This window comes from Glycine max, chromosome 8, assembly GCF_000004515.6.
Source record: "Glycine max cultivar Williams 82 chromosome 8, Glycine_max_v4.0, whole genome shotgun sequence".
Lineage (NCBI taxonomy): Eukaryota > Viridiplantae > Streptophyta > Magnoliopsida > Fabales > Fabaceae > Glycine > Glycine max.
Window position 1 is genome coordinate 81279 of NC_038244.2, and position 11991 is coordinate 93269.

Below are 11991 nucleotides of genomic sequence, written 5' to 3' on the forward strand. Positions count from 1 at the left end.
ATGTACAAATTACAAACACGTTAGGAGGAATATTTATTTTAATAAACATTATATTTATAATATTTTTACCTTAAACATGTAAAAATTAGATATAGTAAAATTAAAGAACCTTAGTATATTGATTAAGGAATGTGAAACTTGATTGTAAATTTTAATAAAAAAAAATCATACATTGATTCCTTAATTAGTATTTTTAATACATCGGTTAACAAGATTTCTAAAAATAATAAGAATATTTATTCTAATATAATTATTTTGATATATTTATATGAATCAACTTTATGTAATAATGTGTTTTTTTATATAAACATTAATTTTTTTTATTTTATTTACGAATATAGATTGAATATAGTAGTTGCTAAACTATTTTTTATATTGTTGTTCAATAAGAAATATAATTTTACTTTAATAACCTATGTTTATCAATAATATAAAAATTTATACTCCTTTATAACACTTAAAAAATCGCATTTATCCTTTAGAATTGTGTAAATTTGTGCTCAAAGATATCTCCTCCGATCCAATAGTTGAGACAGTGTATTAGGGTCAAGCTTTATTAATTGGTTGCACGTTGAGCCGTATGAATATTTTTGTCCCTCAAATTGTAGGCAACTGGCCAATATCACACCTCCTTTTCAATTTATTATGGCATTTGCTTGTGGAGATTCGAAAGGGAGACACCCAAACAGTATTTATACTTCCACCCCTTTAAAATATATTATTTCAGGTGTGGATCACTGCTGCTTAATTCGATTTATTAAAAAGATAGAGGAAGTATATCATGATACGCGAGCTTAGGGGATGAGTCTATCTAAATAAATCTCAACCATCTTATTCAAGTAAATAGTTAAAATTTAAATTAATTTAACTATTCGTATGTATATAATTGATATTTATTTTTCTAGTTTATAATGAATATTATCATTCAATTTATTTATTGAAAGTCTTCGTTTTTTATTTATGAAAATTTTGCAGTGAAACCTTTTTCATTGCTAATTACTAGCATTCTCCTTATTTGTGGGATAGAGTAAGAAAACTAAAATATAAAATTACTTTTTTTTAAAATAATTCCAAATATATAATAAGATATATCAAATGATTTTTTTAACTATTTAAGATAGTCAGTTGTCAAACCTTATCTGATAAACATAATATTTATCTAAACAGGAATTCATTATTTTAAAATGGGGAGATTTGTAAAGTAAGAAAACAACAATTTAATACATAAACGAAATTAGAATTAGAAACTTTAATTCCTTTTAATATTTTATTTTGGGTATCCCTGTAAAGAAAATAAAAATTGCTGCATAATTAATTTTGACTAACGTGTTTTGCAACACTTTTTTTATCATGGTACGAAGTAATCGTCATCAAAACAGTGTCTAATATCCGGATCTTAATCTACTTGAAATTACTAATTGTAAATAAAATATTTCTTTATCAGTTTACAAATTTTCTTACCTTAAAAATTCAAAGAAACGATTCTCCCTGTGTATACTACTATTCCGTAACGCGTGGTCCTCGCTAATCCCCGCTGATTCGGAAATTTTTGGGATCCCAACTTGCACTCATACTGTAAGTAGCATTTTAGATGTCTCATAAGTAGCATTGATGATAGTTAGGTGTTGACCATTACATGCATGAATATTGTTCATTTATAGATCTAAATTAAGAAGGCCATAAGTTGAGTGCGATCAAAGTATAGAATTTTCATGCTTAATGTCCTAGTACCTACCTACTACACAGCATAACTTAAACATTAAGCCTTTGTTTGGATTTTAATAAGAAAGAAAACTATAGGAAATAAATAAATAAGTAGATCAGTGATTTGTTTTAAAAAGATTGAAAATAAAAAGGAAATTAAGAAAAATAAAAAGAAAACTATATTTTGTTGCTTAGTTTTTAATTAAAAATAAAAAAATAATTAAAAGATGTAAATAATTGTCACAGTTAAAAGGTTAAATTATTTAAGAAATGTACGTATGAAATTTGATAGTTATAGATAGATTATATAATTAAATAATGAAAAAAGGAAAGAAAAGAATAGATAATATTGTTGTCTAACTAAAGAGTAAAGAATAACTTAATTGATTGAATTAGGTAAATATTATAAATTGTTAATTCTTATAAATAAAAAAGGTAAAAATTAGGAAGTGACCCCTTTTTAATTCTGTTCAGGACGCGAAATTACTGCAGCATGGGTCTTTGTTTAGCAAACGGAAAACCGGAAGATGCTGAATGGCATGCTTATCCCCACCACTTTCACGGCTTTCATGCGGACGTCGCTTTCTCATAGTCTCATTTGTTTCGTTATCGTCCTTTGATACGCTTTCTTTTTCTTTTCCTATTTATTTGTTTATTTTTGCCTTTTTCATAAACATCACATTCAAAAAGATTTCTTTTTTATCGGAAAATTCAGAAATAGTTGAAACATAAAATATTTTCTTAATTCTTAAAATTACAATTTTCAGAAATTAATAGAAAGAATTCATGCCTTTACAATAGAAAGAAGTTTTATATTATCCAATCGTAAATTAGTAAGTATTAATTAATTTTTATAATAACTAACTAAAATAATGACTTTTTTTAAAATAAAAAAAAAACTTATAAAGAGAATCCGAAGTCCGAGCAATAACAAACGGCGGTTTAAATAAACAGTTTCCCCCCCAAATCGACAAACGCTGCTTCTACCCCACCCACACCCACACCCCTGGTATTATTATATCTACCTCCAACACTTGCTCATTGCACTTCAATTCTTTCCTCTTTCTACCTTTGGCATGCCCTTCACAATGCAGAGATAACCTCTCCCTCTTCCCTCTCATATTCTTCGCTTTTTTCCGAATAGCCATAGGTTCGTCCATTTAACCTTTCTTTCTTTTCAAGCTATTCGGATCTACCCACATATTCACCGGAACCGCTCTCTTTTCCTTTTAATCTTTACATTTTTTCAGTTTTGCTGCTTTTATTTGAACGTTTTCTTTTTTCCGCTTTCTTTTTCTCTTAGCATGCAAACTTGGTTTCTTCTTGTGTTTGCGTAACGTTTTTGTGACTGGTGCAGTTTTGTTTCTGAGTTTCTGGCAGTGTAGATCTGTGTGAGTATTGTTGATTTCCCGTTGAACTCGTCTTTTCTTCTGTTTTCAATCCTTTGAATCTTTAGATATTGTTGTGGTTCCTCAATCCTTGCTAATGGAGTCTTTGTTGTTGAATTTCTGATCCGTTTTTTCTGGTTGTTTTAATTTTCTAGCTAATTCGTATTTGTTAAATTTGTTAGATCTGGTCGTTTTCCTTAATAAGACGATGTTCTCGGGTTATGAGAGATAAATATACATTTGAATTGTGCAAGCCTTCGACAGTCGTGAACGGAATCAATTTTTTTTTTCCTACTCCTCTCATAAGTCATAACTTGGCAATGTCATGGATTAAGTAATTCAAATGACTTATATTTATGTCCATGTATTTCGCCATTTAACTGCATAGATATTGGCAATTGAGTATTGCCACTGCTGATCCATGTCCAACATAGGGGATGATATTTAATTGTTGCTGTTTCATTACCAGGTCAAAATAATCTGTGAACGACTGCACCTGACAAAATGGCTCAAGCCAAATATACTAGAATAGATAATAATAATAAGCGACCGTCGAGTTACTGTTCAACAGTGACTATTGTCGTGTTTGTAGCTCTTTGCTTGTTTGGGATTTGGATGATGACATCGTCATCTGTTACGCCCGTGCAAAATGTAGATGTGTCTCAAGAGAATAACAATGAGGTGAAGGAACAGAGTGAGGCGAAGGAACAGCCAACTGACCCCTCTAATAACAATTCTCAGCAGTTTGAAGATAATCGGGGTGATCTGTCTGAGGATGCAACCAAAGGGGATGGTAGTGTCACCCCTGCTACAAACTATGACGTGACAGAAAAACAGGACGAGAAATCAGACGAAAAGTCTCAAGAAAAACCTTCTGAAGATACAAAAACAGAAAATCAAGATTCAAGTGTGAGCGAGAAGAGATCCGATTCCGACGAGAGCGAGAAGAGATCTGATTCTGATGAGAGCGAGAAAAAGTCTGATTCTGATGAGAGCGAGAAAAAGTCTGATTCTGATGAGAGCGAGAAGAAGTCTGATTCTGATGAGAGCGAGAAGAAGTCTGATTCTGATGAGAGCGAGAAGAAGTCTGAATATAATGAGACTGAAAAGAATTCTGAATCAAATGACTCGAGTGAAAGGGAGAATAAATCTGATTCAGATGAAAATGAAAAGAAGTCTGATGATGCAAGTGAAACAACAGATAAGACTGAAGAAAAAGTGGAACAAAGTAGTAACCAAGAGTCTGATGAAAACTCCAACGAGAAGAAAACAGATGACAATGCCAACAGTCAGGGTTCAAATGAGGTTTACCCTTCCGTGGCTCAGTCAGAGCTTCTGAATGAAAGTACCACTCAAAATGGTTCTTTTACAACTCAGGCAGCAGAGTCAAAGAATGAAAAGGAGTCTCAAGTATCCTCCAAGCAATCTGCTAATTGGAAACTGTGTAATGTCACTGCTGGCCCTGATTACATCCCATGCCTCGACAACTTGAAAGCAATTAAGAGTCTTCCAAGTACCAAACACTATGAACACAGAGAAAGGCAATGTCCTAAAGAATCTCCTACCTGCCTTGTCCCTCTTCCTGAAGGATACAAACGCCCGATTGAATGGCCCAAAAGCAGAGAGAAGGTAGACATCCACACAAATGCTTTTCAATTATCATTCCTTGTTTAAAATTTTATTCTTTCATCAAATAAGAAACTGTTTTCCTGCAGATATGGTATTCTAATGTTCCACACACTAAGCTTGCTGAATATAAGGGGCACCAGAATTGGGTGAAAGTTACAGGCGAGTACCTTACCTTTCCAGGTGGTGGAACCCAATTCAAACACGGTGCACTTCATTACATTGACACCATACAACAGGTAAAATATATACTCTATTATTGTCAGGGTTGACTATTAGTTGCTTTTAGTGTTGAGTCTTTATATACAAATCCGGATCACCTTTTGCTGCATGTTCAATAAAGCCATATTGTATGTGCTATTTTACCTTAAGGCACTAAAAGTATTAGATTCTCAAGATATTAAATGCTTGTTATTTTTATTTAAAATTATATATTAAAGACACATTAGCAAAACCCAAAAAACAAAAACTTTAATGTCGATTCCAACTTGTAGTGGGCATGCTTCTTGCTGATCCAACATTGACATTTCTTAGGTAACTGGTATGAGATTAAATTGTCCAACATTTTACAGTGATGATATCCAGAGCAAAGAAAAGTTTCGATACTATCTTGACATTAAATAAGTGATTGTAATATTTTTTGATGTCTAACCTTTGGGAGTGGGGGGAACCCTAATAGATAGGAACTGTAGGCAAGATGATGTTGGTAGACCTACAACTAGTAGATGAGAGTTGAGATAGAGAAGTGGCAGTACTTCTACAATGGGATTTGAGGTTCTACATTGAACTTCTTTGGCAATAGCAGAAAAAATGCTACTGGCCGGTAAATGTTACATTTTTGTAATGTCTAACTAGGGAAAAATCAGGTAGGTATGAACTATGTATCTATGCTGCACTAGGAGACAACTAAAAAATAGAGATATCAGCATTATTTCAACTTCTACAAAATAAATTTCTTTAGCAATAAAAGAAGTTTGACATGGTAATAAGTAAGAAAATTTTATGCTTTCTATGTGGATATTTGATATGTTTTCTTCAGGTTGTTGAATTATTCACTTAATATAAGGAACTTTGATGCCACAGTCTGTACCAGATATTGCTTGGGGCAATCGCTCACGTGTGATTTTAGATGTTGGGTGTGGTGTTGCCAGCTTTGGTGGCTTTCTCTTTGAAAGAGATGTACTTACAATGTCATTGGCACCAAAAGATGAACATGAAGCTCAGGTACAGTTTGCACTTGAAAGAGGGATTCCTGCTATATCTGCTGTGATGGGCACAAAGAGGCTTCCCTACCCTGGGAGAGTGTTTGATGTAGTCCATTGTGCACGGTGTAGAGTTCCATGGCATATAGAAGGTATTCAATGACCTGACATTTATTTTGGGGATTAGATGAATTCTTGTTCATACAAGCTTGAAATTTTTATGTAGCATTTTAGCACTTCCCCTGCTTGGGCATTTAGATTTTAAGACAACTTCCTTATACTGTATAGATAGTAAGTACTTGATGTAAAATTCATGTGAATCCAACTTGATTTTATTTTGGACTTTCTTCTTGTATACATGTAGGTGGCAAACTTCTTTTGGAGCTGAATAGAGTTTTGCGACCTGGTGGTTTCTTTGTATGGTCTGCTACTCCAATTTATCAGAAGCTTCCTGAAGATGTTGAAATATGGAATGGTAGATAATAATATACTATTGTCTGCCTCTATTAAGCAGTTTAACGTTGCTGCATTAGTTCTGACATTGTCTGACTTAATTTGCAGAAATGAAGGCACTAACAAAAGCAATGTGCTGGGAAGTTGTGTCCATCAGCAAGGATAAACTCAATGGAGTTGGTATAGCTGTGTATAAGAAACCAACTTCTAATGAGTGTTATGAGAAACGTTCTCAGAATCAGCCTCCTATATGTCCAGACTCTGACGATCCTAATGCAGCATGGTATTTCATCGTTAATTGAGACATTAGTAATTTCTTAATTAAAAATCAAAACAAAATAAAAGGAGTTTTTAACTAAGTTAAAATTGTTGACATTCATCTTTGACTGTCTCATAAAACATTGCAGAATTTTTTTTCTTCAATTTTTCCTCAAGGAACATATGTCTGAAACATATAAACAACTACAAACCAACCTTGTACTGTCCTTTTTTAACAATTGGATTCTGCTACAAATGAACAATGTTTCTTTCCGAAGTATGTAAAGTTACAACAAACCTGTAGTATTAACTTTATAGGATAGGACACTGGCATTCTCACACTACCTTTTTCTTAAACTTCTCCTGTGAAATAATTGGATTGCTTTACATTATACACACAAAAAAGGTGTGTAATATATGTGACTGCTGTCTAATCTCTCGGATGGCAGGAACGTTCCATTACAAGCTTGCATGCACAAAGTGCCAGTGAGTTCGACAGAACGTGGGTCACAATGGCCAGAGAAGTGGCCAGCAAGACTAACCAACATACCTTATTGGTTGACAAATTCTCAAGTTGGAGTTTATGGAAAACCTGCCCCTGAAGATTTTACTGCTGATTATGGACACTGGAAACGTATAGTGTCCAAGTCTTATCTTAATGGGATAGGAATTAATTGGTCCAATATGCGGAATGTCATGGATATGAGATCAGTCTATGGAGGGTGAGTGAAATTTGTTGTTTCCCATGTTACTCTGAATTATATTAACCGGCCATTTTGACATACTTCACTTGTTTTTTGGGCTACAGGTTTGCTGCTGCCTTGAAGGATTTGAATATTTGGGTCATGAATGTGGTTTCAGTAAATTCCGCAGACACACTTCCTCTTATTTATGAGCGAGGTCTCTTTGGCATGTATCATGATTGGTGTGAATCATTTAGCACCTATCCGAGGTCCTATGATCTACTTCATGCAGATAATCTATTTTCAAATATTAAGAACAGGTATTTCATTTCTCATTCATCACCAGTAAAATCTTTACGAAATATCTGTATAATTTCTTGTTTGGCTAATGTCAACCGGTCATGCAGGTGTAGTTTAAAAGCTGTAGTGGCTGAGATTGATCGGATTCTTAGGCCAGAGGGAAAGCTTATTGTCCGGGACACTGTTGAAATCATTAACGAGATGGAAAGTATGGTGAAGTCCATGCAGTGGGAGGTTCGCATGACTTACTCTAAAGATAAGGTGGGCTTTTTATGTGTCCAGAAGTCCATGTGGCGGCCTAAAGAATTGGAGACACTCGAGTATGCTATTGGTTAAGACGCCAGCAAGATTGTTATAGATGATTTTTCGGGTTTTGGCTGCTCAAAATTCTTTGTAACTGTACTTCCGTCATTATTATGTACCATTGTAGTTAGGTAATTAATTATGTGTTCGTCTTTTTTCTTTGGTAATTAATTTTGATCTCTGTTTACGGGTTGGTGTCTATTGGTGTAACATGGTGCCATAGTCAAGGAAATTTTATCACATTCTTTCATATATAAGTGGCTTTTTGGTAATTAATAGTAGTTGAGATTCTGGAAAAGTTATAGTGAGATGTTCACCAAAAGTTGGTGGTAATTATGTCATTGAATACATGGGCAGAGCAATATAGTATTGATTCACATTTCAAATATTGGAAGTCGGTGGCTTACTAGTACTTATGTCTTAAACAAAATTTTGAGATAGAAAAAAAGAAGAAGCATTGAAATTGGATTTTTTTTTAACAAAAAAAGAAAGATGCATGGGAAGGGTTCATTTATAATTTCAACTAAATTATCGAAACCCATAATATATTAATCACTATCACTAGAAAGATTTGGTATATTTCGATACTTCAACTCAGATTGTGTCAGACTAAAAAAACTCGAGTTTAAGGTTCCAAAAAAAATAATTCAAACTTAATTTGTTCAACTTATGCTTTTTAAAATGGTTAGATTATGTTCTTGAAGAGAAGTAAATTTTGTTAAGAGTAATTAAGTTTCAAACTAAGAATTAGTCTTATAAATTATAATCTTAAAAAATTAAAATTATAAATAAGAATATATGAAAGTCTTACCAAAAGCAGAGTGAAATATTCTAATTAGGAAGTTTGAACTTTGAAAAGAACATGCCATCAAACTAAGCCCATTTTTACAGTTGAGATTCAGCAACTTTATTAGTGACTTCTATGATTTACGACACGTGAGACAAGATGAAAATTTCGCCTCTAGTTTTTTGTCTGCGATATAGTTGTTGCCTTGAATTCTCTGTCAACAATTTTACGATGGTCAAATTAATATCATTTTCTTTAAACATTTAACTTTGTAATGAGTTCTTTATAAGAGGGCAACGTTGCACGCTTTTTAGTCCTTGGCAAAAATAAAACTACGATAAAAACCCTAACAAAACCGAAAAAAGATTCATGCTAATATGATTCAAAATCATTACATTATAGAGTCAGAGACAGATTAGAAAATGATAAAAGGATACATGAATAGTAATGGTTATTGAAAATGCTGATGAGTACGGAATTTTTTGTGTAAAAGAATTTAATTTGAATGTACATAATTTCCTTTTATAATCTCATCTAATCAGAAATTTATATATATATATATATATATATATATATATATATATATATATATATACACACATATATATATATATATATAAATTATATTTGTATTGATTTTTAAGTAATTAACAGTGCAAATATTTTCGGTGCACGAAAATTAATTTATTCATAAATTATGTACAATCAGTGATTTCAGTAAAACACTTATTCATATTTTTAAAATTTTCAACTATTTTTTATTTTAAAAAGGGACTGATCCACTTTAATTAATAATTTGTTCAATTGGTAGAAAAATTCTTAAAGATATAAAATTGCTAGATAGCTATTACATAGAGTTTAACTTTTATGTATGTTTATACTATTAGTCAATGAGAAATTATAGTACTTTAAGACAATTATATATGTGTGAGAGAGAAAGAGAGTAAATGGAATTATTTTTAATTGCGAAACATGAATATATTTAATAGAAATAGTTATTCAGTTTTCTTCAATAAAAGAATTAATAAAAAAATATTCTAAGATAATTGGAGAATTATTCATTTTCTAATTCACCTAAAACAATGATAAAAACTACGACCTAGTTGTGAAATGTCAATAATAGGGTTATCTAACATCTAGAGCGAGTCCAGGGGATTTCACTGGTGAAAATCCACCGCACCCATTTTTTTTCCATGTCCTAATTAACCCTTCTAATTACTTGCCTATTTTCATGCCTCTCTTTCAGTTTATCTATACAATATAATTAATTAACAAATATCCTAAATGCTCGATCATTTCCCTCCCCTCACACTATCTTTGATTCGGACGAATCAAAAATAAAATTCCCCTCCCCCTCATCAACAATAATAATATTGTCATGGAAGATGAGAGCCATAATAACATTTTGCCAAATGGATTCAACACAGGAAGCACCGAAAGTCCTTGCTTAAAGACAAGCACCATGACCACACAACACAACAATAACAATAATCATCAGAACCATAGCAACAAAGAACAGGACCGGTTTCTCCCTATAGCCAACGTGGGAAGAATCATGAAAAAAGTGATTCCCCCAAACGGCAAAATCTCAAAGGATGCAAAAGAGACAGTTCAAGAATGTGTATCCGAGTTCATAAGTTTTGTGACAGGGGAAGCTTCTGACAAATGCCAGAGGGAAAAGAGAAAGACCATCAATGGAGACGATGTCATATGGGCCATCACAACCCTAGGCTTTGAGGATTACGTGGAACCCTTGAAAACTTACCTCCAGAAATATAAAGAGATAGAAGGAGAAAAACTTAACATTCCGAAGCAACTACGTTCTGAACAAAGGCTACATCAACATCAGCAAAACCATAATAATAATCACGACGAAAATAATAATCAACCATTCAATGGTGCATATGCCTCATCAAATCTCATTTCTCAGCCTCCTTATGTGCCCACTGATCAGAAGTTTTCACTGCCCTTCTCCCCAAACTCGATTCAGAATCAGCTACGGCAGCAAGAACAGATTGATTCAGTGGGGCACTGGTACGAATAGACCAAACTTTTATTTTGAGTTTCATTTTTTTTCTATATATTGTAATTCTATATACATCATAATTATGCGTATAAAGAATATAATGTATTGTTTAGATCGAGTTTAATTTTTCATGAAAATAAATTGAGGTTAGAATTTTTCTGTTTCTTCTTGGTGTAAATCATTTGGATATATACAATTACATATAAGGTTTGTTGGGGACACAATTCCACGTGCGGTTAGACAACTGACTCGATCGGTTATATACATCTCACAACAATTTAAGCATTTTTAGGTTCTGCTAATGTGTTCCTCCTAACATGCATGCATATCTACGGTAGACGTACGTCTAATAAGTGTGTGCTACTCGCAAACTCGCAATATTATGAACTCAGATTTTCTACTTCTCCTTCACCTTTTCTCTAATTGTTTTTCTCATATACTCAAACTCCATGAAATTACACTAAGCATTTATATCGGTCTCACTTGTATTAAGTGAGTCTCGTATAAATTTTAATTATTTCAAAAATTAATTTTATACCATGTGATAATTAATTATTTTAAAATTTTAATTATATTATGAATAAACAATACATGTAATGTTAATTTAAAACATTTATTTTACATTATTGTCTAATCTCGAACTACTTTATATAAGTTTAGTAACTTTTATAACAAAATAGCTAAATAGCTAAGAGTGTAATATAATATATGTCATTAAACTCTTATATTGTAGATTTATTCAACAAGTTATTTTATATTTAACATACAATAAAGTACCGCTTATAGTGTGAATCAACTCATATATGCAAGGATAATTCTTGTACGTCTTACAAGAAGTGCGAGATTGAATTGGAGTCAATCTCAAATTTTAAGAATTATAATTAATGTATGTGTTTGGTTGTGTATTATCTTGTTCTTAGGTTTTGTCCAATGGATTATATTTATACAAGAGTTGACTACACTGTGTTGGTTAACCATTAATGTGAGGATGAAGAGAAATTCTTACTTTTATATATGTGTATCCATATTTCATATTTTTATTATTGTACCTCATAACTTATAAATGTAAGATTATTCATTTTATAAATCCAATTAATTATATAATTAAGCTTTTGAAATGCTTTTCCTCTAAGAAAATATTACCGAAGAAAGAATATAAATATGTTGAACTTTTTTATGCTTAAAAAATTATTAGTTTAAATAATAGAATGTTGTTGTAAAGTAATTATAAATATGTCTCAATAATTTTTTTACCTATAAT

The 11991-nt window shown here is 32.0% G+C and overlaps 2 protein-coding genes across 3 annotated transcripts; both read left to right on the forward strand.

The window, feature by feature from the left end:
• Window positions 1–2651: 2651 nt before the first annotated feature.
• Window positions 2652–8303, forward strand: LOC100775179 (probable methyltransferase PMT26). 2 transcript variants are annotated; one of them, XM_006584587.4, is made up of 9 exons: window positions 2652–2854; window positions 3562–4721; window positions 4808–4957; window positions 5802–6072; window positions 6285–6395; window positions 6482–6656; window positions 7081–7353; window positions 7440–7634; window positions 7722–8303. In XM_006584587.4, exons 2-9 carry the CDS (start codon window positions 3597–3599, stop codon window positions 7948–7950), a joined length of 2529 nt encoding a protein of 842 aa, XP_006584650.1. In that variant the 5' UTR covers window positions 2652–2854; window positions 3562–3596; the 3' UTR covers window positions 7951–8303. The 2 variants fall into 2 exon arrangements, with proteins under 2 accessions (XP_006584650.1, XP_006584652.1); XM_006584589.4 differs by having other exon boundaries at window positions 2737–3095.
• A 1779-nt stretch (window positions 8304–10082) lies between these two features.
• Window positions 10083–10748, forward strand: LOC100778216 (nuclear transcription factor Y subunit B-3). Its single transcript, XM_003532307.3, has one exon. It carries the CDS (start codon window positions 10083–10085, stop codon window positions 10746–10748), a length of 666 nt encoding a protein of 221 aa, XP_003532355.1.
• The last annotated feature ends 1243 nt before the right edge of the window (window positions 10749–11991 follow it).